Genomic DNA, 20795 nt, shown 5'->3' with positions numbered 1-20795 from the left:
CAGAGGTAAACGTGCTCTGATGTTCCTGGGAGCTATGCTCTTTCTGACACCCTTCACCATCGCTGCTCAGCTTTCACTGACTCAGAAACTTCCTGTTGCATCCCCATCAGAAGCGAGGTAAGTGGTGGTTTCCATGTCTCCTTCTTTTGGCCTCTGTAGTCCAGTCGGACTAACCATGCTGTTTCTCGCACATAACTCCTAGTCTCCATCTCTGTGCATTTATTCAAGCTCTTCCCTGTGCCTGGAATATCATTCATTGCCTCTCTGCCTCTGCCTGTTTGCTTCCCTCTTTTCCTTCAAAGCTCAGCACAAATGCCGCCTTCCACATGAGGCCTTTCCTCTTTTTCTTCTGCTTTAGCTTCTAGAACCTCTCTCCTCCCAATTACCTTGTATTTATTTGCATATACTTTCATTTCTTTACATGTGCAACATGTTGATTCCCCTGATAGAATGTAAGCTCACTGAGGGCAGGGACTGCTTCATTTTTGTCTCTGTGTCCCCAACATCTAACAGTGTCTGACATACAGTAGGTGGTAAATAAATGCTTGATAATTAATTGATTAATCTTGCTGTTGGTCCCCTTTCAGGGCACTAGAAAGAGATGATAAATGTCAATGTGCACCCTACTTATAGGGACAGCTAGATGGCTCAGTAGGTAGAACTTGGGCTTGGAGTGAGGAAGACATGGGTTCAAATCCAGCTTCAGACAGTTACTAGTTATATGACCCTGGGCAAGTCACTTAGCCTCTATATGCTTTAATCCACTGGAGAGGGAAATGGCTAACTATTCCCAGTATCCTTTCCAAGAAAATCCCATGGACAGTATGGTCCACAGGAAGAAGAGTCAGAAGACTGAACAATAACAACCCTGCCTATAATTAGCATTTACAAAAGGATGTAAGGTTTGCAAGGCTTGAGATGTGTGTGTGTGTGTGTGTGTATGTATAAATTTTAATTTTATTGGAGGAGGGAAAGCAAGGCAATTGAGTTTAAGTGATTTGCCCAAGGTCACACAGCTAGTAAGTTTCAAGTATCTGAGGCCAGATTTGAAATCAGGTCCTCCTGACTCCAGGGCTTGTGCTCTATTCACTGTGCCACCTAACTACCCCAAGGCTTTTAATGTATTGTCTGATTGGTTCCTCACAATGATCTAATGTAGTAGATGTTATTAGTATCACCATTTTGCTCTTTTATCTCTATCACGTGTGTGTGTGCATAGGCTACTAATAAAAGCATGGTCTAGTAGAAGGTAGGGAATTGGCTTTGAAGCCAGAAAGATGTGGGTTGAGGTCTGTAAAGGGAACCTGCCCCGCCCCAGGGGTGGAGAAGAAGACTAGTATAACCAGGAGCCCATATATGGTGATAAATGCTGTTGGGACTGATGATTGGGCGAGAAGGGTCGGGAAGGGCTATAAAGGCCCTAGGGCGGAAGTAGGGGAGAGACGCGAGACGCGATGTAATCAGTGGAGAATAAACACCCCCCGAAAACTCCCTCCGCTCTCTGTCTGGTGATTGTTCCCCTCAAGGGGCCGGTGACGACCGAAGACCCGGATATGGGTAAGTAGAGGACCGTAGGGCAGGTGAGGATTCCACGGGCAGAGGGACCCCGGCAGAGGTCCTGTCTCTGAAACATATTGTCTGTGTGACCTTGGGTAAGTCATTTAACCTCTAGGCGCTCTAGGTCAGAGGGTCAAATGGGGCCAGCAGGTCACAATAATTGCCGCCTGAACCAGATTAAAATGTAATTGGGAAATATTTTTTAAATAAATAAAAAACAATAGAACATGGCTAAGTCTACAATCCAGGGGGATCCCTATGGAGGGATTCCTATTGGAGTTTGACACCACCGATCTAAGCAACTCTAAGAGTTTTAGTTTTTGAGAAAGTGCTGAGTTTTATTAGTAAGGGGAATTTCTTCACCAGCCAGTTCTTTTTACCAATAAAATCACAATCTATTCCTTATCCTTATTAGTATATTTGAGGTAAATGCCCACCCCAGTTGGAATTTTTAATGTATTCCCCCCTTTAAACTACTAAGCCATTAAGATTACATCTGGAATTCTACACCTATATACAAGGGAAACATGGACTGTCCTCCCTCTTAAAATTCTTTTCACAAAGGGTGACAGTATAAAAGAAGACTACGACTCCCAATTATCCCTTGAACCCAATAAAACTCTTTATTCTGAATTTCCAGGCCCTCTACTATTTAATCCCCCTACCTAGCCCTCATTTCCTAAATCTATACAGGCATACCTTAGACATATTGCAGGTCCGGTTTCAGACCACTGCAATAAAGTGAATATTTCAATAAAGCAAGTCACATAACTTTTTTTTTGTTTCTCAGGGCATATAAAAGTTATATTTACACTATACCATAGGCTATTACAGTAGTAGCTAATGCAGTAGTATTATGTCTAAAAAAACAGTGCACATACTTTAAATAAAAAATGCTTTACTTGTGGAACTGAATGTAAACTAAAAATAACAAATTTAAAAGAAAAAAAATGCTTTATTTCTAAAAAAAAATTTGCTAACCATCATCTGAGCCTTTCGCAAGTCATAATCTTTTTGCTAGTAAGAGGGTCTTGTTTCGATGTTGATGGCTCTGACTGATCAGGGTGGTGGTTGCTGAAGGTTGGGATGGCCGTGGCAATTTCTTAAGCTAAGACAACAGCAAAGTTCGCCATATTGACTGACTCTTCCTTTTACTTGAAAACTTAGAGGCCACTGTAGAGTTACTAATTGGCCTAATTTCAATATTGCTGTGTTTCAGGGAATAGGGAGGTCCAAGGAGAGGGAGAGAGTTAGGGGACAGCTGGTTGTGGAGCGTACAATATTTATCAATTAAGTTCACCCTCTTATATGGGTACAGTTTGTGATGCCCCAAAACAATTACAATAGCAATATTGTATTGGTCACTGATCACAAATCACCATAGCAGACATAATAAAAATGAAAAATTTTGAAATATTTCTGGAATTACCAAAACATGACACAGAGATATGAAGTGAACACATGCTGTTGTGAAAAGGACCAATAGACTCGCTCAATACAGGGTTGCCACAAACCTTCAATTTGTGAAAAATGCAATAACTGTGAAGCCCTATAAAGTGCAGTGCAATAAAATGGGGTATGCCTATATTTCCCAGCTTTGTTTTTCTTGTTCCAGCCAGTCAAGCCTTTTATGATCTTTCAGCTCAGGCCCCATTCATTGCCTCTTCTAAGCCTGCCCCTCCATTCCTTCTGAGTTCTTCCACCCAACTTTCATCCCTAACATACCAAGACCCTTTCTTCCTTCAAAACTACTCTACTCTCAGCTGGGAACTCAGCAACAATCTCTGGAATGGTTTTAGCTGTTCCCTTGGCCATTTCTAGACTTGCAAAGGATTCTAATATGAAGTATGTGTGTCTCTTACTTAGAGAAGCCAGAGGGATGGCATGGGATGGTGGATGCTGGTGTGAGGTTCACACAGATAAAAACAAAAGAATAGGTCTTGGTGCTTTTCCAAAAGCACTAATAGAGCATACACAGAGTTATGATGTCTTGTGGCTTCAGATAGTGTCTCTGCCTTTTAAATATATATTTTTTAATATTTTCTAATTGCTCAAATTCAAATTCTCCAATAGGCAATCTCACCTCAAGGCATCTGACTCAAGCTCCCTCAACCCTCCTTCATACCTTGATACTTTCCTGTCTCCCCCTTCTTTCTTGTTTCTGGAGATGACTGGGCTTCTTTCTAGGGCTCACTGGCTTTAGAGCTAGAAGGGAAAAGGAAGAAAATAAACATTTATATAGCACCTACTAGGTGCCAGGCATTGAGCTAAGCATTTTACAACTATCTCATTTGGTCCTCACAACAACCCTGGGAGGTAGGTATAATTATCATCCTCATTTACATTTGAGAAACCTGAGGAAGACAAAGGTTAAATGACTTGACCAGGGTCACACAGCTAGTAAGTGCCTGAGTCCTAACTCCAGGCCTAGCTCTCTATCCACTGAGCCACCGAAAGGCAGCCAGAAGTGAAGTTGGCGATCGTTTAGTCCAACACTCTCATTTTATAGTTGAGAAAATAAGGCTCACTGAGATAAAGCATCCAGTAACAGAGCTGGTGTCCAAACTCATTCATGCTCTCTGATCTTAGAGCCAGTTATTTTCCCACTCTATCAAAGTCTTTCTCCAACTTGCACTGCTCCCTGTGTCCACGGATCTATGGGTCCTGCTTCCTTCCAACTCTCTTGCCTAAATCTTTTGACATTCTTAATTTCCTCATTTTTTTTTTTGGTGGTAGTTGGGTGGAGACAATCAGGATTGAGAGACATGGTCACACAACTAGTAGTGTCTGAGGCTGGATTTGAACTCAGGTCTTCCTGATTCCAAGGGCAGGAGCTCTATCCACTGTACCACCCAGCTCCTCAATTTCCTCGATTTTTTTCAGAGAACATGAAACTGTCCTGTATTTCCTGAAGTACTACACCAAGCCCTACTGCCGATATGGACCTTTCCTTGTGGGCATGTTGCTCGGTATTTTCAAGCACCACAATGACCAGGCTAATAGTCTCAAGAGCAAGGCAAGTCCTTCTTTGAGAGTCTGTGTAGGGGAATGCAAAGACTGGGAATCAGAAGGCCCAGGGTTTAGCTCTGCTCTGCCACTAACTGGCTATGTGACTTTGGGCTTCTCTGAGATTCAGCTTCTTCATCTATAAAATGGAAGGGGAATTCTAAAATAATTCCAAAGACCTATTTTAGTTCTGAAAATTGTTCTGATCCTCCTCTTCCTCTCAGGCTCACCATCTGGAGTAGATTATCAGAGAGAAGAAGGTCAAGGAAGGCAGCAAACACCTTCCTGATATGTTTCCAGGGCCTGAGACCTTGGGGCTCAAGCAGAAGAAGCAAAAAGGTTCTTGGGAGTATCCTAAAGCTAGTGATATAAACTGGGTCAGAACATTACAAATCCCACATCCCTCCCATCAACCCCAACACGTACACCCAAGATACTTTCTTTGCCATGCTTCGGCCTTGAGACAGGGCTTGCAAAAGCATATCACGGAGACAGCTTAAGCAATTGCAGTGAATAAAGAGATATATGGAAAAAATGGAAGGAAGGAAGGAAAAGTGACAGTACAAAGTAAGCTATAAATAATATTTTTCCTCCCCCAGGCACAGGCTGTTGCTGGGTGGCTTTCTTGCTTATTCACCCTCTTCACGGTTGTCTCTCTGGCATATATGGTGGATGACTCCTTTGACACTTATTTGGTGGCAGCCACCAGCTACCAAGCACCTCACTGAACACTGTGGGTTGTTGCTGTGGGTTGGATCATTTTTGTATGTCAAGAAGGCTATGGAGGTATAGTATAGTAGTATAGCATAGGATATGTAGTACTGAGTCATTTCTCTTGTTTCTAGGAAGGTGACTACTGTAAAAAAAAAATGGGAAAGAGGAAAAAACACAGGATAATGATAAAAGATTTTCTAATTGGTGAAAGAGTTACGGCATGATGTTGGTTCAATGTAGCTAAGACACTTTATGGCTCTGTTTTTTTAAATATGAAAATTGCTATATTTTATTTTTTCCAATTACCTGTAAAAATTATTTTTAACTTTTTAAAAAATTTTGAGTTTTATATTTTCTCCCTCCTCCCTCAGAAAGTCAGCAATTTGATATAGATTATGCATGTGCAATACAGCAAAACTATTTCCATATTTATGGCTCTGTTTTTAAAATTGTCTAATGTTTTGTTTAAATCCTTTTCCTCTCCAAATGTTAGTTCTGAAAAAAGTCGCAGTTCCTTTAAGAAGTATGTCCGGTGGTATTCTAGTCATAGTGGTTAATAAGGAAATTAATGATATAGCCATGTCATGGCCTAGTTTCAAAGACCAGGAAGACTGGTAAAAGGGGGAAGCATAGTGTAGTGAAAAGTTTTAATTTGGAGTCAGGGGAGGTGGGTACAAACAGATTACTTAACCTCTCTAGATTCACTGGTAGTGAAAAGAAGCTGTTCCTTCATGCTTTGGCAATGGTGTTAAACCCTTTTAAATCCAAATAAGTAGATGCTTCCTTAGAATAATTTTCCTAGATTTTGACTTCTAAGCCAAAGAAAGCAAAAATGAGTATCCAACAAAGGCCAAAAGAAAGTATTTACTACCACAGTGAGTCAAAGACTGCTTTTTCACAGGTCTGGTGAATCAAATGCTTTCTTGTGACATTTGGAATTTACTTGCCAACATTAGTTACGCCTGCTTCTTGGTACATCCGATGCTGACCATACTCTACAATGGCCTTCAGGAAACTCTTATTCATTACACTGACACCAACATGGGGAGTTCTCTTGTTGGGTCTTTGTGACCTTACAATCTGTTCTTTTATTGGGAAATGAGGGCTATAAAAAGCCATTTTCTTTGAGCCTCATTGTTCTTGGTTTCTTTGAAAGAGGGAAGGAGTGTTTTTGGCATAACATGACATCCTTATAATTTTTCTTGGTGTACAAGGGTTTTGAGGGTCAACTGGTCAGCAGAGATATCTGATGCAGTCATAATGGCGAATTCTATGACTATTGAATTTAGAGAGGATAGGAACTGGTCAAGATCTAAATGGAAATAGAGATAAATAGAACTTCATATTATTGTTGTCGTTCATTTGTTCCAATTTGTGTCTGACTCTTCATAACTTCATTTGGGTTTCCTTGGCTAAGATACCGGACTGCTTTGCCATTTCCTTCTCCAGATCATTTTACAGAGGAAGAAACTGGGGAAACAGGGCTAAGTGACTTGCCCAGGGTCACACAGCTAGTAAGTGTCTGAGGCTGGATTTGAACTAAGGTCTTCCCAGCTTGAGGCCCAATGCTCTATCCAGAGTGCTACCTAACTTTCCTCACTTTATACTATTTCTACAAAGCATTTTCTTCATTGTCTTTGGGTTTTAAAAAACTGACATCAAATTTGGAATCAATATAGCTAACTGTGGTCACTCTGCAGCTCATCACTATTATTTGCCCTAGACCTGTGATTTCATCAGCATGGTGAATTCCCACACAAATCTGCAACGGATTTTATAGCGAGCTTAGATCTCTGGGGGAAGAGGGATGGGTGTGGGGCATACAGTTTCCATGGGAGAGAAGCATGTTATGATATATCAGAGGATTAAAGTGAATCGTAAGCAAGGGTGTGAATGGCTCTGCTCCAATGCATATGTTTATATGCATATATGTCTATGTGCATATATGAACTTGTGTTTATATTGAAGCCCTGCTTGCAATTGTATGTTTGCTGAGTGAAAGGAAAGATGTGAGCTAATTACTTTTTTTCCAGAGAACAATCATACCCACTCTGCCTTCTTTTCCTTCCTTAGTTCTACCTTTTCTCTGGACACTGCTTTTTGACATTTACCACTGGGCTGGTCCTGACTATGTTCATTGAGAAGCCCTTTCAGGAACGGAAGCAGTATCTCCTTGGGGCAGTGTCCACCAGTCATCAGAATGAATGAGCCTTGTACCATGAGGATGGGATTGACAAACACATGTATAGTTTGCCTTATAAAGTAGTTGTGTTCCAGAAACGTTGTGTGTGAATTAGTTATTGTAAAAGTGGCGATTCATTATTTCAAACAAAGATTCTTCATTTGGAGTCCATGAATTTAAAAAAAAAAACATTTTGATAACGATTTCAATATAATTAGTTTTCTTTGTAATCCTATATACTCTATTTTATGCATATACAATAAAGATCATCTGAACCTGTCAAAACAGGGTGAGTTAAATGTTTTGCATAATGAAATAATGTTACCTATTATTTCACCTTCTACTGAGAAAAGCATGACACAATTCCATATATTATATTTTCTTATTCATATACTCCAAGACCCAGAATACCCCCTTAGGGGTATGTGGTTCAATCCTGTTGAGTCTGACTCCAGGGTGGTCATGTTTCTCTCTATGGCACTGCCCCAACTTTGGATTAAAACTCCAAGGAAGTCTCTGAAACAAAGTTTAGGTATGGTTCATGTACAGGGTTTCCCCAAATGTGGGAAACAGGATGCCCTCCCAAAAATGTATTCAGTGTATAAATATGGTTGTCAGGGACAGGATAGATGTTTTTTTCCTTCCCATCAGTATTTACATAGGACACAAGAGACACAAAGACATATGAACAAATATAGAAAACATAAAATACTCAAATGGCTAATTTTACTCAATATAGTCCCCTAAAAGGTAAATACCTTTGTGGTACTAAAGAACAGGTATTTTGAGGGTGTCTAGGTGGCACAGTGAATAAAGCTCCAGCCCTGGAGTTAGGAGGACCTGAGTTCAAATCCGGCCTCAGACACTTAACACAAAAACTAGCCGTGTGACCTTGGGCAGGTCACTTAACCCCAACTGCCCTCCAAAAAGCAAAAAAAAAAAAAAAAGAACAGATATTTTGCATTCATCTCAGGACCATACTTGTTGAGGAATTAAGGACAATTATCCTAGAGCAAAGGTGGGGAACCTGTGGTTTCAATGTCACATGTGACCCTCTAGGTTTTTTGCCCTCTGACTGAACCCAAACTTCACAGAACAAATTCTCTTGGGGAGCCCTTGAGAGCCTAGAGGGCCATATGTGGCTTTGAGGCCACAGGCTCCCCACCTGTGTGGGAGGGTTGGCAAGGTTCAAATCCCTTACACAGCCAGGACTTTTGTTCTTCAGATATAAAAGAGTTCTCGCAGTGATATTCTTCTCTTCCATGAAGCATGCTGGTAAGGAAAAATAAATTCTTTCCTGGTTGGCAAGCTCTGGAACTTTCCAAGTCAGGATAAACACCAATGAATGCTAGAAATATCCATTTCTCTGGCTGTACTCAGAAAAAGAAAGGAAGAAGAAGGCAAGCAGGAGCTTAAAGACCAGTTTCACAGTCACCGAGGTAAGATGTTTCCAGCTGCCGTGTACGTTAGGCTAACATTGCTGAAGGGAGAAAGAAGAGAACTCTCCTCCCAGCCCTCTCACCTCTCTTCCCTGAAAACCAAGAGGGAGAAGACAGAAGAAAAGAATACCAAAGCTGAAGGGTCCAAAAAGCCAAGGGTGGAACTATTTACAGAGCCCTTATAGATCAAAGAGAGACGAGTGTAAGGTATGAAAAGACTCGAAAGGTAGGAGGGGGCCAGGTTATGAAGAGCTTCAAATGACAAACAGAGCACTTTATATTTGATCCTGTAGGCAATAGGGATTGAGTATTGAGTAGAGGAGTGACATGGTCAGACCTGACCTTCAGGAAGATCACTGTAGCTACTGAAGGAATGATGATCTGGAATGGGGAGACACTTGAGACAGGCAGACCCACCAGCAGGTGTAAGGTGACCAGGGCCTGCACCAGACAGGTGGCACTGTCAGAGGAGAAAAGGGGCATAGGGGAGAAATGTTAAGAAGGTAAAATTGGCAGGCCTTGGGAACAGATTGAATATGGGAAGAGGAGTGGGGAGGAGGAGGCCTCATTTTCTTCACCCGTAAAATGAAAGGGTTGGGTTGGATGATCATTAGCATGTCTTTCGGCCACAGTTTTAAAAAGCCCAAATGAAAACAAAATAAGCTATACCGTGACATATCAATTAACTGGAACTGGCTTCTGCAATACAAATGCCAGCCAAGCTGGGCAAAGACCCAGAGACTTGGCAATCTTACTTTCAGCTCTAATATTCTGTGATCCTGGGATTCCTTTCAGCCTGGCTTGGTGAATCAGTAGCAACTAATGTGGGACTTGCCACCTCCCTGAAATCAGCCCTATTCTGGCTGCAGAACTTGGCCAGAGTGTGAGGTCTACCCTTTCATCCCAGGCTTCACATCTCTTTGTTACATAAAGCCTTGCTGGCTTTCTAGGTGAATCAGGACTCACTGAGTTCCACGGGAGCCCCCTGGTGACTGATTTAACACCTACACACCATTGCTTGTGATAAGGCCTGGAAGGTGGCACGGTGGACAGAGTGACTTTGAAAAGAGTGATACTGCAATAAGGATGAGGCCTCATGGGAAATTACCCAACTGACTGCCTTACTTGTCAGCAGAATTGCCAAATGCCTCCAAAGGCGAGCAAGCCGGGAGATTGTCTTATCACAAACATGTCTTAGGGAAGTTTTTCCTTTTTAAGAAAATCAAAAGCAACTCTGCCATCTTCTTTCAGAAAATATAAGCTAGAAACAGTGAAGTCGGATGCAGAGCTGCTTATTGTTCATACACAGAGATTTCAGATCTTTAAACATTGCAGTCAGAGATGGGAGACCGTAAGCATAGGAAGATTAGTTGGTGCAGTGGATGGAACGATGGGTCTGGAGTCAGGAAGACCCAAGTTCAAATGTGGCTTGAGGATGGTATGGATATATATGATCTGAGGCTTGGCCTGCCTCTAGGAAAAGCAGGGTAGTATAAGAGCTGTGACTAGCCCAGAGGGATGGCTGGGGAGAGGAACAGGCTGCTTCAGTACAGACACTGAGGCTGGGTGCCCTCTTCTCTAGTTTCCAAGAGGAGGTATCAGGCTAGAATGATACTTATCTGCTCCTTTTCCCAGCAGCTCCGGCCCCTGGCAGTCCTCAGCAGGAGTCCTTAGCAGAAAGTCCTTAGCAGTCCTAACTCAAAAAAGGGCTTCGCGCTGCCACTGCCTCTGCTGCTGCCGCCGCTGTTGCCACCACCACCAGCCACCGCAGGAACGCTAGCTTGCTTCCTCTTCCTCTTGCTCCGCCCCTTCCTGCTACATCAGCAAGTCCAATGGGGCATGGAAGATCTTTAAATCCCATAACCCTTACAGTGACTTGCCCACAGCTACAGAGCTAGTATGTGTCTGATGGCTGATTGGAATTCAGGTTTTCTCGATTCCAGGCCCAGCACTCTATCCACTGAGCCATCTGACTGTCTAGCCTCCCAGAAAAAAGAATAAGAGGCTATAAACAAGGTCACTTATCCAATCATCCCTGATAGGAGCTACTTAATGACTGGGCCCTTCCCCATTTGTCTCTGTGGGCTTAGCCTAGTAATAACCACCTTGCAGCCAGTCTTGGTGAAATGGAAGGCTGTTGTTCTGAAGAAGATGATGTGATCTTATAATAAGACTGAGATGAAGGCCCAGCCCCACTCCTGCCTCACTGGGATGCTACAAGACTTCATAAAATCAGAGTAAAACTTTTAACTAGATTTCTCTCAAGTGTTCACATAGATTAGTGATCTCATTGGTCTTGATGTTTTCTCCAGGGATGCAGATCATGGCCTACATGGGCTATACTTGTCCATGTCCTTCCACCAGTTATTCACAGATGGTCCACCATCAATGTGATGGAGGCCTCATTACATTGATAAGGCGCTGGTGGAGCATGCGGATTGTCCACTAGCATTCCTCATCCTTTCCATATGACCCGTCCATCTTTTCTTTCTTTCCTACATTTCTCTGATGAAATCTTTAACTCTGGTTCTTCCAAGTTCTTTATTGATTATATGTTGCAGACTATTCACACTCACCATGGGTTTCTTAACTACCATCTGTGTAACATTAATTTTCAGTTCCTTAGAGACCATTGTGTTCCATGTCTCACACTCAGGCAACAACAACAAAAATATGGGCCTTTAATTCTGGAAGAAACTTAGAGTCACTAAAGGGGCTTTTCAGTCTCCAAGGCAATCCAGTCTGTTGTCCTACCCCTATTTAATTTTAGGTCCAACATTTCTGTTGTCTGTTTCAGCTACATATACTCATGGGAAAGTTCTAAAGATTGTCTATCCAGCCACATGTTGTAGTCTGGGCAACAGACCTTCTTCATCCATCTCCATCTTTTCCTTCCATTTCTCCATAGTCAGGCCAAACTTTCTCATTTCAGATTTAATTTTTATTTTATTTTTTCTTAATTAAATGTAAACAAAAATCTTTAACATACATTTTTAAATTTTTTGAGTTCCAAATTTTTACGGAACCTCTCTCCTCTGTCTCCTCATTGAAAAGACTAGTAATTTGCCAGTCCTGCAAAACATTTCCACATTAGCTATGTTGCAAGAAAAAATGCAGACCAAAAAAAAAACCAAAAATAATACAGAAAGTTAAAAAAAGTATGCTTCAATATGCATTTAGACTCCATCAGTTCTTTTTCTGGAGGTGGATAGCATTTTTCATGGCAAGGACATACTTTTTTCGGTGCTTATCTTTTTGGTGCAGAATCTATTTCGGAAGATTCTGCAATGATCTGGGCCTTGGACTGATGCATCCAGCATGATCCACGTACAGAAACATCTGAAGGACCTTTCCACCTCCTTAACTTAGACTCTGTGCTGAATCGTTTCTGTCACAATGGTGGTCGCATTATCTAGCATTCAGATACATGCTAGCACAGATCCTGTTTCTTGCATTGCTTGATTTTTAAGACCAGGATGTTGTTGGACAGGTTTATTTCTGTTATATATTTCAAGGAATCTCGAATGACTTCAGTGTATGAATGGAAAGACATCTTGTTGGAAGAGAACTTTTTTTTTTACTCTACTGAATCAAATGCTTTTTCATAATCAACAAACAATAAGTACAGTGGAATCTTGTACTGTTTCCATCTTTCAGTAAATTGCAAAATAGCAAATATATGATCTATTAATAGTGTTTGCAATCCAATTTGATATTGTAGGATATCACTTTTTTTTTTTAAAGCAATTGGGGTTAAGTAACTTGCTCAAGATTACACGGCCAGTTATTTCTGGGTGTGGTGCTGAGTATCTGAGCCTGGATTTGATCCAGGTCATCCCGACTCTGGGGCTGGCGCTCTTACTCACTGCGCCACCTGGCCACCCCTAAGCAATTGGGGTTAAGTAACTTGCTCAAGGTTACACGGCCAGGTGTTTCTGGGTGGGTGCTAAGTGTCTGAGCCCAGATTTGATCCCAGGTCATTCCAACACTGGAGCCAGTGCTCTTACTCACTGCGCCACCTGGCCGCCCCAACGATATCACTTTCAAAAGCTCGTGTGTTCCTTAATAATATCCTTATCGAGGATTAATTCACATGTAGATAAATCTCTTTGAGATTTTATATAGCTGGGAAAGTGGGCATTAGATTCATATTGTTGAAGTTTTCTCATTCATTTATTTTAAGGAATAATGAAGTTTGAGGGTTTTCCCCCCTCTATGCCTTTAGTATGACCTCCAAGGGAAGGTATCTACTGCAGCACAATGTTCCACTCATTGGCCATGATCAGTCTCCTTTGCCCATACCCTTCTCCTGTGGTTAGCAAACTTCCATCCTTCTTTTTCTCCCAATTTTGTTGTTAGTGAATTCCCAAATGCCTAAGAGTAAAACGTCCATCTCCCCAACACTTGCTGCTATGCTCTCATTTCCTCTCACTCCATCCCATTCTGGTCTTTTCTCAAGAAGGCATTAAATTCCTTTATATCATTGAGTGTCAATTTTCCCCTCATGGATTACATTTGGTTTTGCTGGATAGGTGCTCACTCCTCTAATATTCCACTTTGGCTCAGCCTTCTCTATGCATTGTACCATCTAGAATTTCCATTCCATGCCTAACGAGCTACCTCTCATTTTAGATCTCTTCTTCTTATGTTCCTTCCAGCCTGTGGCACTCATGGAGACCTGGCTCCCTCCAGGTGAAACTGCATTCCTAGCTTTTCTTTCCACCATTGGTTGAACCTTCTTTTATAAGCCCTGACACACTGGTCCTAGAGTCAAAATACTAGTTGCTCCCATTGCCATTTCCCAACTCTTCTTTTTAACATTCCTAAATCTGTCAAGTCACTCTTATTGAGCCCAATTTCCCAGTCACCCCTTTTTTCAGTCACCCAGGTTTGCAGGCTTGGCGTCATCCTCAATTTCTTACTCCTTCTCATCCCACATGGCTAATCACTTGCTAAGTCTGTCATTTCTCTACAACCTTTCGAATTTGTCCATCTCTTCTTCCAAACAGCCATTGCCCTAGCTCAAGTACTTATCATCTTTTATTTGGACCATTGAAATAATCTCTCAATTGAACTCCTTGCCTCAAATCTCCTTCCCACTGCAATTCATCATGTACCAACTGCTGAAGTGATTTTTCCTAAAGTAAAGGTCTGACTAGGTTATTCCTCTTCTCCATAAACTCCAATTGCTCCCTATTGATCCTGGGATCAAATGAAAACTTCTTGGTTGGGTATTCATAATACTTTCTTCACATTCTGACCCCACTAAATCCTTCCACCCTTATTATTGCTTCCTTAATGGACCACAGATCCAGCTAAACTGGCCTTCTTACTTTTGTTCACACAGGGCCCACCAGCACTGTGCCTTAGAACTGGCTGTCCTGCAAGTCTGGAATGCCTCCACCTCTCAGAATCCCCAGCTTCCCTCAAGTCACCTCTCAGTCACCCCCTTCTACATGAAATCTTTCTTGATTCCCTCAGTGGTCATTGCCTTCCCTTGAAAATTATATCTATTTTACTTACATGTTATCCCTTCTCTCTAGAGGGCAAGGTCTTCAGGGTCTGCAACCGATCCACATCTGTCTTTGTATACCCAGAGTCTATCAGAGCACTGACCTATAACATAGATTTGTTGAGCTTCCCCTCCATATGCCTTGTGATTCAAAGCCGTTTTCGTCCAGAACAGAATTCCTGCCTCCAGTTGGACATCTGGTCCAATCTGGATATTTCCCCATCCTGGTGATTATCTTAAATATCATTAGCTATCTTAACTAGATAATAGAATCTGTAGATTTTGTATCTCTGAGCTTTACAAAGTGTTGTACATCTATCATCTCACTGACAGAATATTAGAGCCGTTCTAGATTCTCCGCCCTCTTAGACAAATGAGAAAACTGAGACCTAGAAGGAAGCGATTTGCCCAGTTGTATGGCGATTTAATTACAGAGCTGGGATTGGAACCCAGATCAGTCAGTGATTTCTTCCCTACATCTTGTTTTTCTTTGAGTTTTTGGGAAGGTGAGTTTGATTATTAGATAATAGAGGATAATGGTGATGACTGATGATGAGTTGACCTGGCCCCAAACAGCCCATAGCAAAGTACTAGGTAAGAAAGACAGCACCAGGATAGGGGTTGTCAGCACCCAGATATGGAACACTGAATAATATCATTTCTGTTTGGCAAATGTGCCTCAGGACAGTGTACATAACAAGGCTATTTTGAGCACCTTGGCCTGAGCCAGTTTCTATTTTGGCAGCCCATCTACTATCTGTTCTAATCACAGGATGAAGAGTTGGTGTTGTTAATGCTTTTAAATCAACTTTCTATCATTCTAAAGGAATTTGAGTTGATGTAATTTGTATTATATGTTCATATTGCCTTCATGTATTATGTGCGATGGGCAGCTAGGTGGTGCAGTAGATAGAATGTCAGACCTGGAGTCAGAAAAATTCGTCTTCCTGAGTTAAAATCCAGCCTCAGACATGAGGTCACATACTAGTTATGTGACCCTGGGTATGTCACTTAACTCTGTTTGCCTTAGTTTTCTCATCCATAAAATGAGCTGGAGAAGGGGCAGCTAGGTGGTATAGTGAGTAAGAGCACAGGCCCTGGAGTCAGGAAGGACCTGAGTTCAAATCCAGCCTCAGACACTTAACACAAAAACTAGTCGTACGACCTTGGGCAAATGCCTGACCTTCCCTCCTCCAAAAAGCAAAAAAAAAAAATGAGCTGGAGAAGGAAATTGCAAACCAATCCAATAAACCCAAAAAAGGGTTATGGAGACTTGAACAGGACTGAAAAAAATTGAACAACAACAAAATGGTGTGTGATTGCTACAGAGAGGCGTTTATGCATTTTCAACAATACAAAGTGGCAGTGTGAGATAATAATCAGATGACTGGACTAAAACCCAGGAAGATCTGAGTGTCCTACCTAATGAAGTCCTACCTCTAAAGCTGTCTGAGCCAGGACAAATCATTTAACCTCCATACTCAAGTCAACAGACATATATTATATACTTACTATGTTCAAGTTCATGTGCTAAACAAAGATGAAAAATAACCCATTCCCTGCCCTTGATATATTACATTATATATGTATGTTATATATATGCACACACACATATCTACATGCATACATACATACATACATATAATAACATAAGGGGTATGACATGAACAAATGTAAGCTGGGACCTAGCATGCCTGACTATGCGCTGATCAACATTACTGGAGAAAGGTTTCCACGCCAGGATTCTTGACAGCAACCAAATCATCACTGGACAAAACGAACAATGACAATGTAAGTCCTTTCACCTCTGTGCAGTGCCTTCGCCCCCCAGGCTTCAGGTTCCTCATCGATGGAGGCCACAGCCCTCATCTCTTCAGTAACCAGCGCTCCAGAAGACCCAGAAGAAAAAGTTTTTGCCACCTGAAGTCCTTGGCAGTGTAAGATTGTTTAATTTCAGGGACAGATACGATTTTTATCTGTGGGAACAATGTCAAAGAAGAGGCATTACTATCTGCTTTGCCAGTGCACCCTAAGGACCTAGGGGTCTTTCTACCTGACTTGCAGCTGAAACCTCCCATATGTGCCGTGCCTCCCCTTTCCCCCCATTGGAATGTGAGCTTCTGGAGAGCAGGGACTGCCTTACTTTTCTAATTGTATCCCCAGAACATAGCACAGAGCTTTCTTTGCACATAGTAAATAATCAATACATACTTTTTCATTCATTCATTCATTTATTCACTCATCTGGAAAATGAGGGTTTGGACTAAGCGTTTTCTAAGATTGCTTCTGGCTCTCACAGTTTTATGAATCTGTGACACATTGTATGTACTTAAAAGTGTCCCCAGACTATCGCTAATAGCAAGCCTGATTAAGCCTGGCAAGAGGAAGCAAGTGGCTCCCTTTTTTGATGTTCGCTCTTTTAGACCTGTCAAGGCACCATTTTTCTAGAGATTCCTTCCAAAATGAAGTTAACAATTTGGGACACCTTTTCCTATCAGACCAGTGTCCAGTCATTCTTAAGTGATTCTTAGCGGGATTCTGTGAGTTCTTACATCTTGAGGAAGAGGAGGCATTCAGTGGTTCATCATCCCAAAGGTAGAGTCAGAGAACCAAAGACCCCAAAGTAGCGTTCTCCCTACAGCTTTATTCTGCATCCCCAGAAATGGCCAAATAATGCAATATGCCCCATATTACCATCCACCAGAATTACAGACAACATATTCTGAACCTCTATATGCTTGGGCCTATTAGTAAAAAATAAAGAGTCTCAAAAGGACTAATAACCTATCATTTCTTGACTCAGTTTTTGAATGGGATATTTCTAGTGCACTAAATATCATACTAGTAATTCAATTCAAGTACAGTCAAGTTGATAGATAGTTATCATGCATTTATTGTGTTCAAAATACTGTGCTAGGCAAAGAAAAAAAATTAAATAGTCCCAGCCCTTGAGTATTTACAATCTAATAGAAGGGATATGACACATACAAATGTAAATCATGGTCCAAAGTGCTCTAAGCTTTGGATTTACATGGACCAGAGACCACCTTCAAAAGGTTGCATTTTCTTTGGTTCCCTCCCTTCACCCAGAGTTTATACTTGGAAAAACCTCTCAATGCAGTTTATGTATGCCCAGGTTTCCACAGATATATGTAGCAGGGTCCTCAGATCCTATATAAGCACCCAAGGTAACAAATAGCATCGGGTATAGGAAAACATTTATTTCACCCCACAGAAAATGCATAAAACACAAAGGACTTACAAGAACCTATAAACAAATATAGAAAACAAATAAAGGCACTCTCGATATGTAATCAAATTTATCGAGGAATTCCCTTGACAAAATCCTTATATAAATCATTACAGGTATGACACAGATGAGAGGCAGCCATGATATAGCGGACAGAGAGCTGAGCTCAGTATCAGAAAGACTGGATCTGAATCCTGCCGCTAGCACATATGAACTGTATGACACAGGACAGGTAGGTCACTGAGTCTCTCAGTGTTCTGGGCAGTTTTCTAAGACTATAAGCTGCAGAGAAGGCTCTGACTTATACTAGTAGAGGAACTTTGCTCATCTATGAGTTTTCTATAGCGTTGAAGTCATAGGTACAGTCCCTATCTTTTTTTTTTTTTTTTGCTTTTTGGAGGGCAATTGGGGTTAAGTGACTTGCCCAAAGTCACATGTGTAGTTTTTGTGTCAAGTGTCTGAGGCTGGATTTGAACTCAGGTCCTCCTGACTCCACGGCCAGTGCTCTATTCACTTCACCACCTAGCCACCCCAGTCCCTATCCTTTTGATATGAAGTAGAATGTGATGGGGCAAAGCAGAGAACCAGATAAAAGGATCTAAGAAAATTTGATTTAAAGACAGGTCATTTTTAGCAGGAACATGGATGGGGGAGTATCAGGGAAGGCTGCATGGAGGAGATGGTACCTGCATTGAGCCTTGAAGGAAAATAAGGATTTCAGTTGGTATAAATTAAGAGAGAGTACATTTGGGGTAGCTAGGTGGCTCAGTGAATAGAGCACCAGCCCTGGAGTCAGAAGGACCTGAGTTCAAATCCGGCCTCAGACATTTAACACAAAATTAGCCATGTGACCTTGGCCAAGTCACTTAATCCCAATTACCTTACCTTCCCCCTCCAAAAATCAAGAAAATAAAAATTACCAAAAGAGAGAGAGAGAGAGAGAGAGAGAGAGAGAGAGAGAGAGACAGAGAGAGAGACAGAGAGACAGAGAGAGAGAGAGAGAGACAGAGAGAGAGAGATAGAGAGAGAGAGACAGAGAGAGAGAGAATATATTCTGGGCATGGGGGATGGCTTGAGAAATTCAGTGAAGTATAACTGTTCATGTACCTTTGCAGTGAAGTATAACTGTTCAGGTACCTACAAAAATTGAATGCTGTCTTTCTTTAGAGTTTATTGGTCCTTAAAAAGACTGAGACAATCAGGGAATTTCCTCTTGGGAAAGTAGTCACATTTTATCAGTAGTAAATCCAAGGACGATCGAGGTGAAGGCACTTACCCAACATTGCACAGATCATCAATATCTGAGTTAGAAGAGGCCACATATTGCAGAGGACAGAGTGTTGGACCTGGAATCAGGAAGGCCTTGTCTGAATTTCACTTCTATCACATACGACTTGTGTGACAGTGGGAAAGTCATTTGATTTCTGATCCTCAGTTCCTTCCTCTACAAAATCAGAGTTATTATACCTAGACTAACTACCTCTCAGGAGTGTTATGAGAAGCAAATGAGATAATGTCTGTAAAACATTTTATAAATCTGAAAGATCTTTCTTGTGCATTCTTCATTCTGTCCAGGCTTTGGGCCCTAAGGGGCTGTTTAGTTATAGAGAACTCGAATGGGAATAGACTGAATGTACTAAGGCCGACTTTTTGGGAAATCCTGTATAACCACTCTAGAGAAGCCAGCTGGGTGGTACAGTAGATAAGGCACTGGGTCTGGAATCAGGTAAAATTCAGCCTCAGATGCTTACTAGCTGTATGACTCTAGGCACGTCACTTAATCTCTACCTGCCTCAGTATCCTCAACCATAAAATGGGGATAATGACAGCACCTACGTCCCAGGGTTGTTATGATACTATTTGTAAAGTGTTTAGCACAGTGTATGACAAATAGTAAGTACTTAATAAATGCATATTCCAGGGGTGGAGAACCTGCGGCCTTGAGGCCACATGTGGCCCTCTAGGTCCTCAAGTGCAGCCCTTTTATTGAATCCAAACTTCACAGAACTTGTTGCTGCAGGTTCCCCACACCTTACTCTTTTCCCTTCAAAAAGAGAATGTAGTTTCTTTCACTCCTATTTTATTTCTGTTATTGTGAGCTATTATTGTGATCATAATAACCACTGGGTGAAACCCCGGGGGTAGGACCTGGAGAACTGCACTTGTCAATGTATCTCCGTGCTGAGCATTTGTATTTGGTAAAGTACTGGGTTTTAAACAATGTTCTTCCTCCTTGATTCAAGCATACCAGATCCTGATCCAGTGCTTAGAACCAGCATACACCTGATCTATAACAGATCTCTACAAACACCAGCAGTTAATTAACTCAAATCTCCGGAGTGATGATCTTTTTAACTAGCTCAGGTGGCCTTTATTATTCTTGAGATGGGGTTCCCTAAGACTGATTTTTTTTCTGTCAAAGGAATTGAAGGCCACCCTCTAAATATGCAAAACCTCCACCTGGGGCAGCAAGGTCTTGTAAAGGTATGTCTTTTTTTTTTTTTTTTAAGCCTGGCTAGACCAGACTTTCTTTCCATGGGATTTTGACCTTAGGTCTGTGGTGCCCAACCATGAAACCAGTTCATTGACAGTTGTGAAGGGTAAGGAGGACTTTTGAAACACTGTACTCAATGACAGCTCAATGTGGATAATATTTAGCTTAAGACAATCATCTCCCGGATTTAATGATCAGCTTTACTATGCCATTCTGAACAAAACAAATCACTCTGGGTTGTAAAGAGAAAGAAAAGGAGAGTAGAGGTCACACATCTTCAGGTGCCAGTGGTGCACGACAAACTGCCAGGAGACTGTATCAAGAATGGAATGTGACAGTGGTGACTGAGAACCCAGAACTCTCTTCAGTGAGAAAACAAACTTGGAGTAGCCACAGCAAGCAGAGGTGGGTCCAGGGGTGGCTAGGTGGCGCAGTGAATAGAGCACCTTCCCTGGAGTCAGGAAGACCTGAGTTCAAATCCAGCCTCAGACACTTAACACTTACTAGCCATGTGACCTTGGGCAAGTGACTTAACCCCAATTGCCCTGCCTTTCCCCCTTCAAAAAAGCAAAAAAAGAGAGAGAGAAGAAGAAGAAGAAGAAGAAGGAGAAGGAGAAGGAGGAGGAGGAGGAGGAGGAGGA

The 20795-nt window shown here is 41.7% G+C and overlaps 1 protein-coding gene across 18 annotated transcripts in view; it reads left to right on the top strand.

The window, feature by feature from the left end:
• Window positions 1-8306, top strand: part of LOC138172956 (O-acyltransferase like protein-like) — a 90329-nt gene extending 82023 nt beyond the window's left edge. For 2 of the 18 annotated variants that reach the window (XR_011171278.1, XR_011171286.1), the window contains 4 exons: window positions 4-117; window positions 4441-4573; window positions 5163-5349; window positions 7351-7772. Coding sequence is in view for 4 of the 18 variants with exons in the window: in XM_069102805.1 (XP_068958906.1) it covers window positions 4-117; window positions 5163-5349; window positions 7351-7485 (436 nt within the window). In the remaining 14 variants the exon portion in view is untranslated. Of the gene's footprint in view, window positions 1-3; window positions 118-4440; window positions 4574-5162; window positions 5350-6726; window positions 6792-7350 lie in introns of all 18 variants that reach the window. The other 16 variants (XR_011171292.1, XR_011171301.1, XR_011171279.1 and 13 more) reach the window with 15 other exon arrangements.
• The last annotated feature ends 12489 nt before the right edge of the window (window positions 8307-20795 follow it).

This window comes from Petaurus breviceps, unplaced genomic scaffold (assembly GCF_028583685.1).
Source record: "Petaurus breviceps papuanus isolate PSGF00001 unplaced genomic scaffold, PetGlider_PUasm1.0 129, whole genome shotgun sequence".
Classification (NCBI taxonomy): domain Eukaryota; kingdom Metazoa; phylum Chordata; class Mammalia; order Diprotodontia; family Petauridae; genus Petaurus; species Petaurus breviceps.
Note: the sequence above shows the minus strand (reverse complement) of the source record. Positions and strands in the feature narration are given on the sequence as shown.